Here is a 22,207-nt window from a genome sequence, read left to right on the forward strand (position 1 = left end):
ACCTGAGCTCAGGGATAAAATGAACATTTCTTCGTCACACACACCACAACCACCAGCTCACTCTCTGTGTAATGAATGACAGCTGTCCAAGTGCAGCTTAGAAATTTGCACTGCAAAACTGGGGAAGAGAGGAACTGGTGGCTTCAAGATTAAAATATCCCATCATTTTGCCAACACCCAGAACTATTCAGTAACCCACCAAACTGCTGGCTGTGTTTTTGCAACGTCTACTTTAAAAACTAACTAACAGAAACACTCCGGTGGAGTTATTTTATTTACCAAATTTCCCCAGCATCTCCAATGTCTTGAAAAGTTTGCAGTTCTCTTTCATACGCAGCGTCCCAGCTAGAGGCGGGGGAAAAGCACAGGATATCGCAATTAACACTGGAAAAGGTTGAGATTGCTAAGCGAGGGGAAGAAAGGGCGGGAAGGCTGTATCTAGGTAGCAGCGCCACTTCACGTCCCCTGCATCATCTAGGCTGACAAACCGCTCGGGGACACGCCGTCCGCCAGGCCCCGAGCCGGCGATGCGCAGGGAGGGAAAGCTGAGGGGGGCCAGACGGGAGCCCCGCACGGTATGGGCTCGGCACGGGCCTCCTGCCCGCCGGGCAGCACCGCCGGGGCGCCGCCGGCAGGAACCCCGCCCGGGCCCCCGCCCCGGGCCGGCCGCGCCGCGGCCCATCGCCCCCGCCCCCCCGCCCGCGGCAGCGGTGCCAACACTCACTGCTCTCTGGTGCCCAGCACCGAGGGGCTGAACGCCTCCTCCCCGCACCCCGGGCCCGGCCCCGGCCCCGCGGGGCGCCCGGGCCGCTGCCCCGCCACCGCCATGCCCGGCCCGGAAGCACCTCGGCACCATAGAGAGCAGCTGAGAGAGGGCCCGCGGCCGCCTCTCTGGCGCTTGGAGGACTCTTGCTCGCTGACCGTGGGGGGCCGGGAGCGCGGCTCCGGGAGGCGGGGGGGGGGGAATCGAGTCCCTCCGAAAATCCAAATGTTCTATAGTTTTGTTTCTAAGAAACGGCAAAGCTCCGAATGACCAGATTTCACCATTGCAGTCCATAGGGATCCCCTAAATTCAGCGCAATCTTTTAAAAAAGGATTTACGCCCTTCATTATTTATGGATTTTAAATTTCGCTTCCACAAGGCCTTTCCCAAGATATCTTAAGACGACATTCTGTCGTTTAATTCCAAACCAGTGACGATTCCGGCATTAGACGCTGGCAGCGGGTGCGCCCCCCGGGCCCGCGACGGGACTACATTTCCCATCAGCCCCCCCCTCCGCGCCGCTGCCGGAAGTAGGCGGGCGGCGCGCGCGCGCGCGGCGCCTTGTGGTCTCGGCGGCGGCGGCGGTGGTCTCCATCATGGCGGCTTCCATCTCGGGCTACACGTTCAGTTCCGTCTGCTACTACAGCGCCAACAGCAGCGCCGACCACGTAGGTGCCCGGGGCCGACGCCTCCCGGCGCGGCGTCTCTCGGGGCTGCGGGGCTCGCCTCGCTCCCCGAGTAACGGCCGGGCCCGGCCGGCGCAGCGGTGCTGCCGGCCGCGGCGCCGCCGGTCAGGCCCCGGCCGGGGGTAGCGGCCCCGCTCGGCTCCTGCCGGCGACGCGGGGGTGCCCCTCGCCGGCAGAGGTGGCTGCGGGGGCCGCCCGGTGCCGGCTTGGGCGGGGGCGGGGGGGTGAGTTGCAGACGGGCCGGGTCCCGCTGCTGGCGGGGCCGCCGGCCGCCCTGAGCCTCCGGGGGGTGGCCGCGGGGCCGCACCCCGCGGGTGCGGGGCTCCCGTGGCGTGCAGGGACCCGGCTGCGGGCAGAGGACGCGGGTGTAAAAGCTGCGGGGGTGTGTGTGCGGCCGTGCTGCGGTAGCGCTGGCTTCCCGGCGCCGGTCCCTAATCCCGGCTGCAGTGCGGAGCCGGGGCGCTTCTGAATCCCGCTGCGCCGGTCACAGACTTCTGCTCTGAGCTTGGTCCCTCGCCTCCGCACCAGGAAACGCTGCACCGCCGTTTCGGCGCTTATGCTAAAAGCCCGTTTGTTCTCCTTCCTCATTTTGGGCGGGGATGGAGAATAAAAGATGATTTAAAGTTACCTGCGGAGTTTTATGATTCCCTGGTGGTGTTCGAGGTCCAGCCCAATCTCCATACATAAATTTGAGTAAGCTTCTGCAGATGTAACCTCCGCTTACGCCTTAGCTTTGAAGGAGCAGAGCAGCGGCGGTGCGGTGCACTGTGCTCAGGCCTCCTCCTCGTCCACCCTGTGCGGCTGGGACTGCTTCTTTGTCATCTGCGTTTACCTTATATCAGTTGTGTGTTACCTATGGAAGCTTTCAGCAGAATATTATTTTTGGACACCTATTCCTATAGTGTTGTGAAAGGATGTTGGTAAATCAGAAGGGCAGCCTCGGTAAACCTAAGGACAGGTTATACCTACTGTAGCTCCGATGTGTCTTTCAACCTAAATTTTTGTTTTAATTCTTCCATTTAATGCTAAGAAAGTTACAATAAATGACTGTATAGTGGGTTTTTTTTTCTATTTTTAGTCTTCTTTTTCTCCCTTGAAATTGTAGGAAGGATTTCTACTAGGAGAGGTGAGACAAGAAGAGACCTTTAGCATTAGTGATTCACAGATCAGCAACACTGAATTTCTACAAGTGATTGGTAAGTAAGAGAACTTTGAGAAAATCCAAAAGAAGCACTGTTCGGTTTTTCAATTTTCAGTACAACAATTCAGTAAGAATTATTTCATTTGTGAGACCAGCACAAGATGTTCCAGTCTTTCACATTCGCATTTGCTGCAGTATTTGTGTGTTCGTGGTTGAGATGTGAGGAAAGGAAGCAGTCCTTTGCTAGATATGGGGGTTTTATGCACCTCCTTTTGTGAAAAAAAGATCGTTCTTTGAAGACCATTATCTGCATTTCATGATGGAGTTAGTTATTTGCTTTTGGTCCTGCAGGGAGTTTCCTACTTGATATGGTTGGATGTGCTCAAAATAAAATAAATGCATTGCTTGTTTTACTAATACTGAAAGGGGGCAAATTTTGAGCAGAGGGTTTAGATGGATGGATGGTAGTTGATGACAGCATAAACTGTCACAGCAAGATTTGCTGAGGAATATTTGTCAAACAATTTACTTTATTGATAAGCAGGACTGTGCAGCTGATTTGTTGTTATGAAAAGTGAAAGGAGATCTAAGATCTTGTTAAGTGTTGTTGGTTGAAGTAGATATTTTTATACATGGGTGAGAAGCTGTTGCATGGTTTATAGAAAATAGGAAACCTCTGAAAGAAAATGCCTATTTTGTTTACGTGTATATAACCCGATGTTAAAATACATCTAAATCCTCTTTAAAAACCTGAATGTGTGCGTACCTGGCTTTGTGGATCTGATTCCAGATAACGTAGCAGGGTCTGCATAAAGCTTAGCTAATACGCAAACATCTTGTGATTGACTCTCAAATGTTATTCTGATACCGAACTAATGATCTGTGAAAGTGTGTACTGTATTATGTTACATCTCGGGATACTTGCCCCCTTAAAGTAATGATGGTTGCTTATACAAGAATCCAGATGGTTAAGCAGTTTCCTGTTCCGGTTATTCCTAAGGAAACACAGGTGATAAATTGACTGTGTGAAGTGTCAATTAATTAATTGAACTAAATTACAAAAAAGAAGGTGGCATAGGATTTTTTGTGTGTGTATATAATCAAGTATTGTATAAAGGCAGGCAGCTGATAGCTGTGTCTGTTCAGACAAAAGTAGGCACGACTATTCAGTGGTAACTGATCTTGGTTATTGCTGACATTGTAATACAGTAACGTCACCAACGGCAGCCTCAGCGTGGTTTCATAAACCAAGTGTTTGTGGAATTAAAAATTATTCCCTTTTAGAGAACTCTTGTCACATTCCTGGTTATTTTATGAAAAGGGAAATCGCCTGCCCCTGGAGATCTTCTGGATATTTTTTTTTGTTTACCAGATTTTTACTTCAATATTTATTCATCCACATTAACTCTTGAACTCCCAGTTCAGCTCATGAACTGAGATTGACAGTTTTGTGGCACTGTTGTCACAGATGAGTTTTAACATTCTTACGTGCCTGCTGTCTCAAAGCCTAGCGGTGGTGTTTGAGTATGTACGTGTGTAAATATAGTACATATACTATATATATAAATAAAATAAATCAATGTGTAAAACTCAAGTTTAGAATGATGGCCGCTTCATGCGTTCTGAGCAGTAGGCTTGTTGCTTCCTGTTTTTCAAAAAGACAAGCTCTGTGTAGCAATGTAATAACATGAGAATCACGTACGTGTTCTCAGGAGTTGTAATCAACGTATTTGCTGGAAGGAATTGGTCTGAGCTGGAATAATTAAACTTACTGACTTTGTTTAGCAGATCGTTTCCACAAATTCCTGTACACTTTTAAACAATTCCAAGTAAAATAGGTCAGTAACTGTAACGGCAGCATCACGAGGAGTTCCTGCCAGTGAAAATGTACGGTTTCTCAGGCAGAACGCCTGCCATGGGTGTTCAGGGCCGTGTTTTGATAGTGGCTAAATATGCTGAGATGCTAATATGTGTAGTCTGTTGGTCTTGGGAATTGCGATCTGATTGTGACTCTGCTGAGATTGCAATCGTGAGCAGCCTGTGACTTTCAGAACAGCAGGTGGTGAGTCACTCTCCAGGAAGGAAGAGTCTAAACAAAGTTATTGCTAAACCCTCCAGCGGCGTTATAATGTAGGAGCTTGAAATATTATTGCTACTCAAGTGCTATTCAGTCTGAGCAAATAGTTTCAGACAAAAGTTATGTGATCAAGGTATAATAATATGCATAAATGATAAGCTGTATTTGGTAAAAAGTTGGAGTAGAAGAGAACTTTTAAAGAAGTACTAAATGCTGCAAAAAAGTAAGTTGTGCTTGGTGTCAGAGAGATAACGTGGGTTGGCTTTTTGCTCTACTGACATGTTACAACCTTTGCTGCTTAAAAAAGCATCTTAACATTTATTACAACCTCTTCAATGAAAAAAAAATTCTGCTGTGACTTTTTAATACTTTATATAACAGAATTATAAATTGCAGGTAACCGTTTGGGAGTGGCTTTTAACGCTTTTTCTCGTCATAGATTCTATTTGCCTTGCCTGGTTAAATTCTCTGGTGTGTAACATTCCAGTGATTCCCTCCCCCATCCCTTTTTTATTCATTGCTGCTGTAATAAACAGTGTATATGAATGCAAGCAAACTGTTGTGGAAAGGTGTATCAAAAAGAAAAAAACACCATGAATGCCTTTGTGAGGAGGTTATAACCACAAAAATAGTATCAAATGTGTGTCTCTGAGGCTCAGATATATAGTAGTTGTGTGTCTCTGAGCAAGTTATGTCTCGCTTATTGTTAAAATATTTTCCTCTGTAACATGTCAGATTAGAAAGAGAAGCTAGTTTTCTGGGTATGGTGCTGTGTCATCAAGTGTTGTTGAGACATTAAGGGCAGCGTGTGGTCCGACACAAATGTTTATTTGCTCGGTAGCCATGATGTGGAAAGTTCATGCAAGATATGCCGCTGTAATTTCACTTTACCTCGAGTAGTTGGACATATGTCTCTCTTTTTGTTTGTTGTTGCAGAAATCCATAACCATGAGCCTTGTTCAAAACTCTTTAGGTAAGCATTTTCTATTGTCTTCCTGTGTTGGCTGCAGAATGTAAAAACAGGTAGCTCACTGAAATATATTAGCATTTCAGATGTGCCTACCGATGTTTGCATTGTTTGCTCATCTGATATTAAAGGAATATGTGTAAATGGCACCAGCCATGACAATGAAAGTATGAGTTTACAGTTTTAGTAGCACTTACCTTAGGTTGGAAAGAGTGCCGAGGTAGCTAGGCTTATTTCTCTCTTTTGAATTTGCACCTCATGTAGCGGAGGTGGGATAGCGGTCAGACCAAATCATATCACTCTGATAATTAGGATGAATGCCAAAACACTGTAGTCTATGGTTAGCTCTGCTTGGACCTGGTGGGTCACAGGACACCTTGTGTGCCCTAACTTTAGTAAGTTGCTGGGTTATCAAGTTGTTTTGTAGTTAGTTGTACTGACTTACACCAACTAATTATTCTGAAACTTTCAGCTTAGTAGTTATTTTTGCCTTCTGATCTCCTGTACTCTAGAATTTAAATGAAATATATGTCTAATATATTCTGTTTAGCAGCTTCCATCTATTTATATGTAGCTTTTCTCTATAGTCTTCACCTGTTATACAGTGATGGCTTCTAACTTGCTGTCTAGAAATTCTTTTTAGAAGGAATTTGCAATTAATCTCCTCTTGTCTTAATTGGCTGGAAATCTCTAAATAAAGAAGGCACAATGCCTTGGATATTATGATTGACATTAGTTACATCAGAGAGAAAAGCTGCTATCATTTGCTATCTGATAATAACAGAGAGGGTACTCTTAAGCCAGTGATTTAAATGCTAGAGATTCTACACATCAAGATAATATCCCAGTGTCTAGTAGACTCTTTTGGATTCCTAGTGATGCTTTGTGCAGCGCATATCAAAACTGATCACGTTTGCTGCTTCTCCCCAGTCAAGAAATTGGTTGTTAGTAACTGAGCTGATGGAGGAAGGGGAAGAAGTCTGTATTTCCCTGCACACTTTCTGTACAGGAAAACTGATGAATTTATTTCCTTCAGAGCACAGGGGAAGCTCTCACAGCTCATCCAGCCTTTATCAGTACCAGAGCATGCTGTTGGTTTCTCAGTTCCATTAGTTGTAGCAGATGCTGATTTTGGGGCATTCAACCTTATCCTTTTGACGGAAGCGTAGCCAGTCTGAGGAGGCCTGTCGCTCATCCACTCTGGGCTCTTGTAAGCTGACACTGCTGATGTTGAGTATAACAGGCTTGGTTCTGGTGCTTTTACCAACGTGTGGGAACTGAATAAGCAAGGATTTTACACAGACTGATTTCTCTGTGCAGTTTTCAAATGAAGGTGTTTTGTTACATACTAGTTGCTCATCCCATAAGGAAATTATTCTTATAGAGCATAGAAAGAATTGGATATCCGCTACTTACAAGAATGTGTAAATATTGTGAACATGAATTGAAAAGATTATGCAAATATTATGTAGTATCTCAAATTAGTAATTAGTTGTAGTCTTAATATTCACAATAACTTGCATCTTGAAATGAATTTTATTTCCACCCTTACTTACCAGCCAAGTACTGAGCTCTGGATTTTCTGTTGTGGTTTTTTTTTACCCCCGCACACAACAGTTGAGATCACAGACCTCTAACACAGGGTGTTTCCCTGCACTGCTTTCGGTGTTAGTGATATCAGCTCTTGAAAGAGACTAAGGACTTGGCAGGTAAGTCAAGGAGGAATCTGTTTTCAAATGTTTTTCCTTTTATCATGAAGTGTGATCTACTTGAATTTATAAACCTATCTGTGTACATAGATTTATAAAGTCTTAAATCGGTCATGTCCTTAGAATAACAACTTGTCAGGGTCTAGGCCTCAGTTCTGTAAGCAGAGCCATATGGAAAGACCATGATACTTTGGATTCTTGCTAACCTCAATATAACTGTTTTGGCTTCAAGGGCCCAATCACGTGAGTCTAATTGCAGGACTGGAACTCAAGAAATTGATTTGTAGTTGCATGTAAAATGGCCCTGCTTTCCTTTCTTCTTTGGCAGGTAGGCCTCTTATTATCAAAGCAGGGTTTTTACAGAATGCTGGTCGAAATAAAGTTACGCAGTCCATTTATGTACATACCCCTTGTTGTAGGGGCTGGCAGTGAAATACTAGGTACCAAACGAATGTGTGCAATGAAAGCATTTTAAAACTAATAACACAGGCATCTTGTATTTCATTGCTAGTGGTTTAAAAGGGGTTAGAGTTTTCACACCAGCTAGTCTTATGCATCTAATTTAAATGCTCTGCATCTTCCCCTGTGAGCCACTGCTTCTGTCCATTAGCTGTGCAGTCAACCTGGGCTCTATATAGCACCCGAGCTGGATGTTTTAAGTAGGTGGTGTGAATACTGACCTATGTTGATAAAGGTAAAACTATAGAAGTTGCTTTGTAATGTATAGAATGGCATCAATTTGAAGAACACTCCAAGTATAAATAATTTACTTTATGTATAATGTGCGTGTGTGTGAACTGTGTACCTACCTTTCTCTCTTCCTTTTTGGTTCAAGCTTTTATGACTATGCAGGCAAGGTTAATGAGGAGAGTTTGGACAGGATTCTTAAAGACCGAAGAAAAGTAAGTTTTCTATCTTTTCCTCCTGTTCTAATCATTAGAGCCTATAATTATTGGAAAACAAACAAAAAAAGGTAGTTAACTAGAAGAAATGTTTTTGTTGACAAATCTGATGGTTTGCTTTGACCCAAGGCTTATCCTGTACAGAAGTTCATGGATTTGTGGTTCTTTGGTTAAATTGGGGCAATGTCTAAATTCCCTGAAGAAATACAGAGGATTTAAGTTTAAGTCTCCAAAAGTGAAGGGCTAGTATTAACCCACTCAAATTTCTGAGCTAAACATGTAGCGTAATGATGATGTACTCTGCTGCGGAAACCAACAAAAATGTAGGTGATCTGAAAATCTGTTCTAAAGAGTTCATTTGAAAGAGTTGTAATGATACAGCCTTGTAATTGCAATTTTTGCACTGTCAAAAAAACCTGGAAAAACTGTTCTATCAGTTATGTCAGATGTTGTCATAGCTTTGTCACACATGTTGTTAGTAGCACAACTAGTATTAAGAAGATTAAATTTTAGTAGTTATTTGGAGAAGAGTCAAGCCTTTTTTCAGTGTTGCATCTCATTCCATACTTGTAGTGCACCGTCTCTCTAATTATCAAACAATTGATTCAGAAGTTCTCATAAACTGATACATCAAAGAGCAGAGCTGAAGGTGTGGTTCCCAGTGTAGCGAAGTGAATCCATCAGTCAGCTTGCTCTGGCAAAAAGACAGATGGCTGACTTGCATGGTTTGATTTCTGGCAACTGTGGACCTTGATAGACCTAGCAGGAAAGCATCGCTAGTACCTGAATTCAGCTCACGAGGTCTGGTTAGTGCCAGAGCTAGCACAAGGTAGGGGTGGTTAAAACAAGACCTTTTTTTCTTGTTTGACTTCTTTTTACAAAGCAGCAGTAAACCAGTGTTGTTCCAGCTGCTTGTAGCACTGCTGGTTGCATGTCACTAGTAGCAGAGTTAACCATCAAGGCATGACCTGTTGGGCTTTTAGGACTTCTGTCCTCTACAGGTGACCCAAGTGTAACTTTCACTACTCGGAGTAAGAAAGCCCGCTGTGTGAATTGGTCATCGTTACGCAAAGTGTGTGATGACAGTTGCTCAATTGCTGGTTGAATTTGCAATCTTTGCTTTCTGTTCACCTCGCCCACCTGAACCGTGGGCTTTGCTTACCGACAAGACTTGCGCTGAGGAGGGATCTTTAGGGAAGCGAGTCCTAAACCTGTGCAACTTCAGCAACACTGATGATTGTAATGCTTTTCTCTTGTCTGTTTCTTCCAGAAACATAATAAACTCCTCTGTGTATGCTAATGTATTTATGCTGAGTACATAGGTGCTTTGTGTGTATATTTATACATACAGACTTATACACCTTTATGCTGATGATGGGGTGAGTTTCCAGTCTCAGATCCTGAATTCTGGAACCCCGTAACTCTACTCTAGAACGCTACAGAGCATATTAAGTTCTGCTTCAGGAGACAAGGCAAAAAACAACTAAAAAAATGTTTGTCTCCTACTAGTTTTCAGTTGAATTGTATTTTGCTAGGACCTACCTTGCAGGGAGACTCTGGCAAGATGCATTACCTGTGGTGAGAAAGCAGGCAAAACTGGGGAAATTAAAACTTGCAAGTGTCGTGTGACTAAAGCACCACAGATTTAATGACATTACTTGTCATAATGTCAAAAAAGAAGGAAATACTGCTGTCTGCGAACCAAGACAGTCTTGTGTTCTCTTTTGTTAGCAAACTAAGCACATTTTATTACATTCAGACTATGTAATTGTACAGGTTTAATATACACAGTTAAAAACAATGCTTCCAATTTTTTTATTTAACACGAGAGTCATATTAACATGTAGAATCTGCTCTATTCCACTGAATATATACATGGAGTCTTACTGCATCACAACACGATAGTGCTTATTCCTGGGACTCTTCCGAAACCAAATTGTTAATGATGTGTCCTTTTTCAGTAATCTCTTAAATTAAATGTTAGTTTACATGAAATAAAGGAGTTTAATACATGTCGTATTCAAAATAATCATTGAATTAGAATGGGTCTTATCTGATGTGCATGCAAATCTTTCACAATTCAATACACAATGAGATAATTTTAGTGTTGTACACAGCAGATCAGTCCCATATGTCTCATGAACAGACATGAATTTGCAGATGTGTTTGTGAAGCGCTGGAAGTGTCTTACAGATCAGTACAAGTGAATAGGCAGCTGAAATAGTTAGGCAAAAGAAAACCCACATCTGCTGTGTTTGACAACAGCTCAAGTCTAATAATTTGAAGATGCTCCGAGGTTTGTTGCTAAAATTAAACAACTGAAGTATATTGGAAGTGGGATCTTGAATGATGCTGAGGACACACAGGTGTTCGTAGGACAATAAGGCTGAGCAATTAATAGTCGTGTTGTAACAGCATGTCACTTGTTTCGGGTTATTTAATAGGTGCAAGCCTCTAGTAATTCAGTCCAGTTTTGTTGTATTAAAGCTATTGGCTGATTCCTGTGATACCACAGTTTTAGCAACTTTATTATAAGAAGGTAAATCTGTATCTCGCAGTTAATACTTTGGGTTTTTTTCTGATGTGCTTTGATTATAGAACGTTATTGGATGGTACAGATTTAGGAGAAATACTCAGCAGCAAATGTCATATAGAGAGCACATCATTCATAAACAGCTGACACACATTCTTGGAGTGCCTGATCTTGTCTTCCTTCTCTTCAGCTTCATTTCCACTGCAAATAACTCAACACATGCTTTAGAATATGTACTTTTTAGACCAAACCGAAGGTAAGCAATCTCTGTATATGAACCAATCCTCATTTTTTTTTCTGCTTCTTATTGCCATTCTTTATACCCTAAACTATTTTGAAGTTTGTACAATTACATGTAAAGAAGGCTTCATTTGTCAAATGATGTCTTGGTGTACAACTGTTAGTGATGACAGCTTTTTTTTTCTGTGCAGGTAATTTAAAAATTAAAGTTTTGGGGTGAGCAAAAGTTCTTTTCAGCCTTTAAATCTTCAAACAACAAAAAATATTTTAAGAGAAATCGGATGTCAGTACCATGTTTCGTATAATAGACCTGAATGTAGCTTCACCCTTCTTGTATCTGTGGTAGTTTGAATGCACAATTAAAAGGTTCGAAGAGGTACAGAGGTAGGCCCATCTCAAGGGAGTTTTTGATCATGCGTTTATTTTGAACACAACTTCTTCTAATATTTAGCAGCTTTTATAATAAAACCAATGCAGAAGCTTTAAAATTGTTGTGATCATCAGAGAGATGGGATAATATCAAGGCTATTGTAAATAATCTTTTGAATATGAATTAAGAAGTCTTTCTAAACTTTCTCTACAGGTATAATCAAAGGGTGTCACTTACTATTCCTAATCTAGGCAACACTAGTCAACAGGAATACAAAGTTTCTTCAGTGCCAAATACTTCTCAGAATTATGCCAAAGTTATTAAGGAACACGGGTAAGGATTTTTCCTTTGCAAATGAAGTACAGTCATCAAGCTCTGCGTCCTGTACCTTCCAAAGAATACTACAAATATGCATTTCAAGCAGGAAAAAACTAGTTCTGGAGGAGACTGGTCAGTTCCTAGTGTGCTTTTTTCCTGCTCAGAATTGAAGCTTTTTAGAAGAACAAAGGGGACTCGGTGCAATAATCAGAAAAGCAGAGTTGGTATGGCCAGTCGGTGCTGGGGGCCTTCTGGCTGGAAGTGTCTTACTTGATTTCCACACCCACCCCCCCCCAAGGAATTCTGTGTTCAAGCTTGATTTAAACCTTGAACTCTGACTTGGAAGCGTTCAGGTCTTCTTGTTTCTCTTAAGTACTTTTAATTAAATGCTATAAACGCAAAGTAGCTCTTTTGACTGTTAACAATGAAATTATACAAGCTTGAAGATTTCTACACAAGTTTAATCTCATTCCAATGGGACTTTATTGTTCCAGAAGGAATTTTGGTATTGAATATGCTGCTGTCCAAATATAGGTTCTTGAGAGTATGGTGCATTTTTAGCAATATAAAATACATTTTAGAAATACGATGATAGACTGCTTAACAGCAATTCAAAGACAGCATGAGCTAGAAACTTGTGTTCTTTTCTAACTAGTGATTTCTGCTTTTTTTTTTTCCTTTAGTACTGATTTTTTTGACAAAGACGGAGTGATGAAGGACATCAGGGCTATATATCAGGTTTATAATGCACTTCAGGAAAAAGTACAGGTAACTTCCTTTACTTAATATTAGTCAGTACGTATGTGGCATCTTTTGTTTGTCCTTTGGCTAAACCAGGAGTGGAGGAGATGGAGATTTTTAGAGCTCATAAGCGGTTCATCATGAACTGTAGGAAAATAAGTCTGACTTTAATAATGAAATGTGTCAGTTTCTATTTAATGTGTGCATTTGCAGTGGCTGCTGTAGAAGTGGTTGATACGAATATCATCAATTCTTTCTCTTTTGCAAGTAAGAATGATTTAATGCTTAGTGATTTCTGGGAGACATTAGCTATTTTTAAGTGTATGCATTGAAGAAAAGCCTTGCTGAAAGCTGCAGGGATTTGCACAGGTTTAAAGGCTTGCCTGTGTGAGTTTAAAAATGACTCCTGGCTCTTGGTATGTAGCATGCAGCAAAGAGCTCCATCTGTTAGTTAAAACTTGTGAATGTTTTGTGTAGAGCCTGAGTGAATCCTGCTCCAAATGTGGCAAAGCATCTGAAAGTGCCTTGAGTGCCGAATCTACTAAATGTAAGCTTGTCAATTCACAGCTTGTCCTATGTAAGGAGCAGCGTAGCTGCGCTGCCTCAGGAGCACACGCATCTGCTAATCGTGCTGTAGTCACAGCTTATTTCCAGGCTTTCCCCTTACATCTGCCCTGGAGGGATTTGTGTCTCTGCTGCAGCTTAGCTTTGCTGGTTGGCACATATAGCAGAGAACAAGGCAGTTAATCTCCAACCGTCCCCTGACCCTGCTTGCCCAGGAGAACTACTATTTCTCAGTGGCAGTTGCTGCTTTCTAACCTGCCTTGTAGGGTGGATGACTCGCAAAGAGAAGGCAGACAGCTTTCATGCCAGCTTCAGGAGACCTGAACATTTATTTTCAGAGGTCTATCCCATTAGCTAATGGTATTATTCTGTAACGCTGTTTTTGCCAAGAGCGCATATATCCTTTTGTGCTCTTGCTGTTGTTTGAATTAGTGTCTAGAAAAATGGAAAATGTAACATCATCAGGGAGTTGTCTTCCTACCTGTTAAAACTATGACTTTGTTATATTTCACCGTGTAAATCATGTTTCTGTACATTGTTTGCAGAGCTTAAAAGTAACGTAGGTGTTAGCTAACTTGAGGAACTTTTATCTTTAAAGTGACTGCTTCACAGAGAATGTTACAGGACTGGAAATAAGTTTCCTGGTAAAGCAGCTGGGACACATGTATTTTCATTATTCACCAATTACTTGGGAGGGGAGGGTTTAAACTTTATAAACTTCTAAACATTAACTATGCTTTCAGTTCTATATCTAATGTTTTTCAACTCTGTAGGTAAGAGCAATAGTAACCTTTTGGAGAAGAAGCAGTAAATGGCTAGTGACTTACTGTGTAAGACTCATCAGTGCTTTTAGTCATGTACTCGTCAAAACTGATGATGTTTAATGATAATGACCAATACTTAATTTCTGAAGAAGTAAACAATATCCAGTGTTACATGATTAGATTAAAAAAGATATCAATATTATCCAGAACTGTTTTTAAACTTAGATCCTTCTGTGAAAATTTCATATTCATTTCCTAACTACTCTAGGGAAATCTTGTTAAAATCCACAGGTCTTGCTTATTTAATAGAGGTATCAGGAGATCAACTTGGGACAGTTCTCTTGCATCAACTGTTTCATACCCCAATTCGAATTTGGTCTGGTACAAAAAGCATGCACCTTTATGCTACATTTTAAAATCATGCTACTATAGTATCATTATTGTGCTGACAACAGTGTATTAAAAAAAAAAAAGTCAAGTCTCTTCGACCAAGTAGGAAGAACTAACTTTGGATCTTATTATAAATCTTCCTGTAATGATGAATTATTTGGAAATGCTTTCCCTGTCATGCAGCAGTTGGGAATTGGCAACAGCCAGTAAAGAAAATGATCTTCAGGTTGAATATTATGCTCTGATATAGTTAACTCCTGCTCTTAGTTTTGTGCTTTTAAAGGCGTCTTGTCTGGTGATAGCTTTATTAGTGTTGTCATGGAAGTCTTTCATGTATTTTTGCAAAATCTTAGCGTATCTTATGTTTTTCTCCTAGGCAGTATGTATAGATGTAGAAAAAAGTGAGCGTGTTGTTGAATCTTTTCAAGCTGATGTAAACAAGTTAAAAAGGCAAATCGCACAAAAGAAAAATGAAAAAGAACAAGAAATAAGTAAGTTGCCTTTTAATTATTTTGTTTCAGAAGCTGATGCTATAAGGACAAAAAGTTTTGTGGAATTATTTTGAGTTGTATTCCTGATAGCTCATAGCAAAAGGAAAAAAAAAATAATCACATGGGGAAGGGTATATGATGGATTTACATCGAATGATACCTGAACTGTGAAAGTATGTGTACTGCAGATATTTCTGTCGGAGTCATGCAAGGTTAGCAAACTTAAAACACAGGAGACAGACAAAGCTGTAGAGAAAGAACGAGAAAGTCAATTCTGGAAATAACACAGAAAAAGATCGGTTGTAGGAAAGGAAAAGTAGAGCAAAGCCAGGAATGGAAAAAGCAAATCTAAACACTGGAGAGATTCCTTTTGAAGTATTACATAGAAACAGGGTACTGTGTTTACAGGCCAGTAGCTATCGATGGGTTTTTTGAAATCTTTATTCCCTTTCCCACTCCCCAACCCTATCCCCAAATACAAGCCCTGCACCAATTAAGTTAGAGTTCAGTTATATTACTGGACACCAGACAAACTGGGTGAAGGAAAAATGAGCGCTTAAGTGATTAACATTGATGTAGATCATCTGAAGTGTTGTCTAGGTGATTTTTGACCTTGTAGCTTTCAGTGGATGTATCAGGTTTTTCACCACTGATGTAGAGGAGACCGTCTACATTTTTATCCTCCTCTCCCACTTCGTAGTTCCTGAATCCAAATTTAGTCAGTATTTTTTGCATTATTTGCACTTAGTGGTGAACACGATTAGCATTGAAATACCACTTTTCAATGTTGAGCTAAATCTTTCCAAAAGTCCATTTTGAAGTCACTCCGATCTTGAGGAGTACCTGCTAAAAAGTGGAAGAAACTATTTAAATGCAGAATGTTGTTGGAATTTGCCTACCTATTCAAGTACCATATCATCACTGATAGGAATTTCAATCTGTATTAGTTTTAATTCCATGAAGATACTGAAATATTGTCCTTCTTGCAGTGCGTTAGGGAGATTTATTTGGGGGGAAGCTGAATCAGGTAATTCTTTGGTTTATTCAAGGCAATACAAGCATGACGGTCTTCTCTTTCTAGTGAAGCTCTGAATGCAGAAATTATACTTCTGCTGTATTTTGAAGACCTGTATTAGTATCGAGTTGATTGGGTTTATGTTTCCATGGTGCAAATAAGTCCCATTAAAAAAAAAATCCATGTTTTTATTAAGGTTGGCTCTGCATTCTGTATTAATAGTACAAGTTTTCATAGCATGTATTTAGGACTGGTAGGGAAAGCCAGGAAAAGGTGTATGTTCATCTTTTTTTGCTTCTCCATAATCAGTGAGACCTATTGTGTGACCATACTTGGCTGGTTGCCACGCTGTCCCTTCTTCCTAAAAATTGAATGTGGCTTCCGGAGACTTTTGCTTAGCAGTAGATAGGTTTTGTGAAGAGCCTGGACCTTTCCAAGGAGGCATTGCTGATCTAATTTAATTTGTGAGTGTAAAGGAAGACTGAAGGTAGAGAGTAGGAGCAGAGACTAGGCAAAGGGGAAGTAATATTTAAAAAAAAAAAAAAGAATTCATAAGCAAATTACGTATTTCAGGAAACACTGCCTCTTTTTTCCATGTTTTGAAATGACAAGCAAATAACCAAATTTTGTAATTTTAGCTGCAAGATATTTTTTATTATTTGTGTATCTTGTTATCTAAAGCTCTGTCTGAGACTAAAAGATGGCTTAGATGGGTTCACACCCTAAACTGTGCAATAGGCCCCTCTGCTGCTATGACTGGATATTGTTATTTTCTTCCGGCAGCAAGGTACTGTTATCACATGAGCGGTTTAGAGCAAAGTTTGATCTGTCAGCCCAGGTTCTTCCTTCTCTGACCGTCAAAGATAAGGTAAAGACCCAGTATCAGCCGCAGACCATTTGAAAGATGGAAGTGGCGTGAGTCACTGCTGTTTCCTGCTTGGCCGTAGATGAAACAGCCAGGGAGCTGCTACTACGCACGCTAGCGAGAGGTAGAGATGGGTATTTAGTGTGACTGGAGCTGATCCCAGCCCATATGGCAAAAGATGGGGGAGGAGGAGGAGGAAGAGCAGTCGGCGCTAGCCTCTAGGTACTACCAGCGAGATGCAAATGCTGGACTGAAAATTTATGCCAGAGCAGATAATCATGTGAGAGGGCTGAAACAAGAAAACACGCAGCTTGTATCTCTGCAATATTTTTAGATGTGAGTAGCTAAATACTGAAGGTGGCCTTCTGTTCTCTCACTTTCTCAATATCGGGAGAATTTCTTTGTTTTTAGTGAGTTCAATGTTCCCATTAATCATTCTCTGAGCTGGAGGAAAAGGGAGCATATGATTCAAATTCCTGCGGTAGTGTTGTGTGAAAGGTTGTTACTCTTACAAATTTTTGGATAACAGATTAACACTCTAGCGTAAAAGTCAGTTGAGACTTTACGTGCCAGATTACTTCAGTGATTTTGTACGTGTAGTGGCATGCTCCGGGGGATAGCGAGTGCTGTGTGCTTCCCAGATGCCAGGCAATCTCCCACTGCAGTTCTCATATTGCGGACCGAAAATGGAGTGCTGTTATGTAGCCGCTTGAGGGAACGTGCGCTTTTTATTACTGAAGAGATATCTCATTGGCTTGATTAAAGGAACTCTTCAGCCTTGATTTTCGCTTTTTCCAGATGTGTGGTCTTACAGTAAGTAGATCTGATACCATTTTGTCTATCACCTAGCTGCAAGGGAGCTTTACATATACCAGTGTCAATTCTGACAGATGTTTGGAGGTTAATAACCGGTTAGAAACGAGTTGAAAACTTCAGTCTATCCCAGTGCTTAACAAACCTTCCTGTGGGGAAGTTTTTCCTCATGTCTAATGTATCATACTCTAATTTAAGCTGCCTTCTGCTTTACCTTTCCACAGTGGCCTCTTATGTACATTTGAAGACTTAAACTGTTTCCTCAGTCTTCTCCAATTATCCCAGTTATTTCAGTCTTTCCTCTTAGGTCATGATATCCAGACCTCTAACGCGTCCTTTTCTTTCGTAGAGTTTCTCCAGTTGTTTCCTATTTCTTAAACTGTGGTGTTCAAAATCAGATATAGTATTTCAGTTGTAGTTTTAACCATTACAGTACATACTGAAATGATACTTACCTGTTTCTCAACAGCTGAACTCACTTAATGCATGTTGTTGATTTATGTAAACTATAAATATCAGTAAACCTGTTTCTTTTCTGTAGAAGGATGCAACTGTTCCTCCTTTTGCAGTTTGTGCAGTTCATTATTCCTCTGCCTGTCTTCCTTAAATTATTTTCCAAATCATCTCATTTAAGATCACTTTGAAATTCCTGTTCCGACACTCTGGTATACTTGCAGCTATTACTAGCATAGTACCATCTGTAATTTTAATAAGCATGTGCTGATTAAGTTCCATCATTTCGGTTGTTAATGCAAGTATAGTTCCGGTGCAGAGCTGCGGGAGCTTCATCTTCACACGTCTTTCCAGTGTGACTGTTAACCATTGTAATTGTTCTTCAACCAGGTTTTCAGATTTTTTTTTTTAATCCTCATAGTGCTTATGTTACTGTCTGTTCATTATGAAACATGGAGATGCAGGGAAATCCTTAAAGGCGAGACATATCTGTGGTTTTTGGTCTTGCTTTGATTGTTAAAACCACATGGATTGGAAAAAGACCCTATCCTTAGTGGACAAATTTATTTATAGCAACTGTCTAACTGTAGAACTGCTTAAATAAAAGTCAAAACATGGAAGTGGTGGTTTTAGCCATTATGTCTGGCTTTTCATAGGGAACAGATTTCAGTGGTTGTGTCCGACTTTTCCAGGTACTGTGAACAACATTCCTTACCAGCGTTACACCAGTGTGAGAGCCCTGGTTGTGGGTCACTGTGCTAGGAATATAGAAACACAGGTTCAAAAGATGATTCTTGCTCAGCTAGCTAGTTAGCAATCTAAATATGAGATATCTTGTGAGTATAGATGTTTTGGCCAGCAGAAGGTGAGCGTGATACTCGGTGGTCTCAGCAGCCCGCTAGGCTACTCACAGGCCTTGGGAGGGAAAGTTTTTAAAATAATAAATTGAGGGAAGAAGACAAGGTAACTTCTTTGCTGGTGTTCATGAGATTGTCCCCTGGCACAAGGGGCATTGTAAGACAAAGCAGAGAGATGTGATTTTAAGTTGTAATACCACCAGTAGAAGCTGATACTGCCTGATCGCAATCGAGTCAAGCTTTCAGTACTGAATAAGACACAGGTGGAGAGGAGCAGGCACGACGAGCCCTAGCATGGCTACTTTTTGATGTGAGAAGGAAGAGAGACACAGAGAAGATGAGGTGGAAAGAGCAACAGGTTAGCGAAACTTCCTCTAGCTGTGTTTTTAGGGAACTGACACTGGAGGAAATGAACTGTACGGGATGACTGCGCGCATAAACATGTGGCACGCTTGCACTTAGGTTATTTGCTTTCTGACATGTTTTGGTTTTGAAATGGGATCATTAGGATAATCAGGTTGTGCTAATACCGATGAGTTTCACGTATGTAGTGCTGAACTTAGAGAAGATATTCTTTGCCAAGCTCAAAGAGTAGGACGTAGTAATAAGCGAGATTTGGCATGATAGTTAGGGATAGTGTCTCATATAGTCATCAATATGAAAATCAGAATTGCCAAAGATGAGTAGTGGAGACTGAGAGGAGAAAATCCAGTGCTGGAGTTTGAGAGCAATGCCAGGGAGGAACATTGAATAATAACAACCAGAAGGAAAGAAGAGAGAACAGCTAAGGGCTGGGTGAGTGCGGTACGTTACAGCTAGGTTCTGTAAAGCGCATTGCAAAGCAAGCACTAAGTACACCAATGTTCTTTGCTTTTGTAGGAATGCAGCAAGCAATTTTAAACAGGCAAATGCCGACAGATAACTTGGAACCTATGTTTGTTCCACGAATGTCCTACACTGGATTTGCTGTGGAAGGCTGCACACTTGAAGATTCGGATGTCTCTGATCCTCCCCCTCCGTATTCCGATTTCAGTGCAACCAATCAAGAAAGTACTGTTGGTCATGGTCTCCTAGAAAGCAATGTTTTCATGCCTCGACCTCAAGCAGTAGGTTCTTCCAGTTATGTTTCCACAAATGCAGGATTGAAATATTCTGGTAATGGAGCATCCATGCCATCTTCCCAAAGAGCGGTTGGTGACAATGTTGATGAATCAGAAGACAGTGATTATGAAAATTTGCTTGAACCTACGGAGTCATCTGACAGTGAATACTCACAGACAAGGGATTCACGACCTTCAGCACATCCTGATGGCGATTCCAGGAACACTCAAACTTCTCAGATTTGATAGGGGGGAAAAAAATCCACACGACACTGTTTTTTCATAATTGTTACAGAGAGATTTTGGGGATTTAACCTGGAGGAAATGAACTACACAGGATTACTGTGCACACAAAATGTAGAAGACTTGCACTAGATGGTTTATTCACCTTGTGATACATTTTGCAAGTTTTATAATGGAATCGTTAGGATAATCAAGTTGTACTAATACTGATGAGGTTCATGGATGTACTGGTAAATTTAGGCAGAATGAAATTTATAGAGATCTTGTAGCTTTTGTTGCCGTATTTTCTTTAAGACAATAAATTGGGATGTAGTAACTAAGCACAGTTAGTCTACAAATAATGTTCTCAAATCAAAACTTACCTCTTGCACTATCATGCCTTGAATTTTAATTTTTGAAAGGGAATAAATATATCAGCCGCCTTCAAAATAGCTTTCTATGGTAAGCCAAATTGGCCTTTGCAAGCAAAGAAATTTTGATAATTCTGAGAAGCCTGATTGGAACAGATGTGGTCTACCTTCTTCTATCGGCATGCTCTTTTAACAGAGAAGGGGTTTGTTTCAACTTTTTTTACTAGCAGAATGTGTGTATCACTTAATGATGGTTGCCTTTTTTTCTGTAAAGGGTGGGGGGGTGGGATGACTGGTAAATCATCCAAATGAATGTCATAAATATAATTATTCTGGTTTCGCTGGGTTTACAATGACTTTATGCCACACTAGCCTCATTTATTGTCTCATTTGTTATTTTAGCATAAATACAAAGTGCACATACAGGAGTAAATGACTGACAGAAGTAGTAAATTCCATCGTGATTGGACTTTGGAGTCTGCAAATTACAAACATCAGAGACTGCTTCTTGCATTTTATTTGCATCTGAATATTGGATTTACGCTTCTAGACGAATTATTTTATGTAATAAATAGGGGATAGGGTAGGAGAAGATTGTTTGGAGAGTCCCCTGGGTTTATTACCTCTTTTCTTCTAGGTGAAACGTGTAAATGAGTATTTTAATTTGAATTACAGCTCTCGTCAGAAAAATGCCGTTTGGGATAAATGAAGTGTGGTATATTTAGAGAATTTCATGTTTGGATGCACTTATTTTTATTTAAATACTGCTTGTATGCTAACATTGCCCAAAATATGTGAAATTGTGCCACTAAGAAGCTTGTATTATTGGACTTTATCCCTGATCTGTAAATGAGAAAATACACATTTTAAGATAACCTCATCTTAAGCATTTATCGCTTCGAGGTGTCAATAACGACTTCTTTGGTTTACACCCAGAAGAACAAAGCAGTCGCTTAGAAGTTCAAATATACGGGATTTACAAAAGACTAAAATTTCAGTATGTATTGTATATGTAGGCAAAAGTCTGTTCGTTAGCCTCTCCTTACCTGTACTAAATTAAGCGAAATGACTTTGGAAAAAATCAGATGTTAAAATTGCCACTCTTCTACCGAGTGTTTCCACCTTTAAACATCTAGTGGTCTGTTTTAACTATTTTACATTATTTTCATTAGCCTTAACTTGATGCATTTTGTCTTTGAGTGTTGCAATCCATTTAACAGAGGACTTGCTCTGGTGTTATCGCTGGCTATCTGCAAGCACCCGCCGTTCAGGTGGGACAGATGCACGTATGTCGAAATCAGAATTGACAAGATGGCAACTACCGTTTTTATTTTTATTCCGCACAGAAACCTGCAAAATGTACATCTCTGACAAAGCAGTTAAATGTGACAATAAAATCTTATTTAATCCTGTAACTTATATTTTAATATTTATCAGGTTCCATGGCAGTGCAATAACTCGCCAGAATACAGAAATGCAGCGCAAAACGGATGATTTGTTAAAGCCGGTCCGTTCGTAGGACCAAGAGGGGGATTTGAGGGCAGGGGAGGAGGTAGCACTATACCGTGCATACTGCATAGCTGCCACACGTGCTTACGATGCTGTTGATACAAAAATCCTTGCGTTCTGGAATGTTTTAATAACAAAAAAATGTCTTAAATTCTGCTTGTTTTCAGATATAACGTAGGTAATTGGAGGTGGAAGGAGTATGCAGTTGTGTCCTCTAGCCAGTGCCTATCTGCAGGTACTTTCATTTGCTGTAACTTCTTACTCCTAAGAACAAAGGGTATGTTTTTATTAAATTGTTTTTTAATTCAGGTAATATTCTGGTAAAAATAATGAAAACTGCAAAGTC

At 40.8% G+C, this 22,207-nt stretch overlaps 2 protein-coding genes across 5 annotated transcripts in view; one reads left to right on the forward strand and one right to left on the reverse strand.

The window, feature by feature from the left end:
* EEF1AKMT2 (EEF1A lysine methyltransferase 2) overlaps window positions 1-1,232 on the reverse strand; it is a 29,257-nt gene extending 28,025 nt beyond the window's left edge. For 2 of the 3 annotated variants that reach the window (XM_087764601.1, XM_087764600.1), the window contains exons 1-2: window positions 846-1,232; window positions 280-345 (exon numbers count right to left, since the gene is read on the reverse strand). In XM_087764601.1, the coding sequence (XP_087620727.1) occupies window positions 280-345; window positions 846-1,057 (278 nt within the window). In that variant the 5' untranslated portion in view covers window positions 1,058-1,232. The other variant, XM_087764602.1, reaches the window with a different exon arrangement.
* A 69-nt stretch (window positions 1,233-1,301) lies between these two features.
* ABRAXAS2 (abraxas 2, BRISC complex subunit) lies at window positions 1,302-20,619 on the forward strand. Of its 2 annotated transcripts, XM_087766497.1 has the most exons (9): window positions 1,302-1,431; window positions 2,555-2,645; window positions 5,604-5,640; window positions 8,179-8,245; window positions 10,844-11,034; window positions 11,602-11,721; window positions 12,390-12,474; window positions 14,542-14,656; window positions 19,539-20,619. In XM_087766497.1, exons 1-9 carry the CDS (start codon window positions 1,360-1,362, stop codon window positions 20,003-20,005), a joined length of 1,245 nt encoding a protein of 414 aa, XP_087622623.1. In that variant the 5' UTR covers window positions 1,302-1,359; the 3' UTR covers window positions 20,006-20,619. The 2 variants fall into 2 exon arrangements, with proteins under 2 accessions (XP_087622623.1, XP_087622624.1); XM_087766498.1 differs by lacking the exon at window positions 8,179-8,245 and having other exon boundaries at window positions 10,969-11,034.
* The last annotated feature ends 1,588 nt before the right edge of the window (window positions 20,620-22,207 follow it).

Source organism: Nipponia nippon, unplaced genomic scaffold (assembly GCF_047370975.1).
Source record: "Nipponia nippon isolate SJK-2023a ecotype South Korea unplaced genomic scaffold, ASM4737097v1 scaffold_3, whole genome shotgun sequence".
Classification (NCBI taxonomy): Eukaryota; Metazoa; Chordata; class Aves; order Pelecaniformes; family Threskiornithidae; genus Nipponia; species Nipponia nippon.

What these genes read in the sequence shown, in the direction of transcription:
- ABRAXAS2 (XM_087766497.1), top strand. Translation starts at nt 1,360, where the DNA reads ATGGCGGCTTCCATCTCGGGCTACACGTTCAGTTCCGTCTGCTACTAC. An exon ending in CCTTGTTCAAAACTCTTTAG is followed by an intron (nt 5,641 to 8,178) that starts GTAAGCATTTTC and finishes TTTTGGTTCAAG; the next exon opens with CTTTTATGACTATGCAGGCA. An exon ending in CTTTTTAGACCAAACCGAAG is followed by an intron (nt 11,035 to 11,601) that starts GTAAGCAATCTC and finishes CTTTCTCTACAG; the next exon opens with GTATAATCAAAGGGTGTCAC.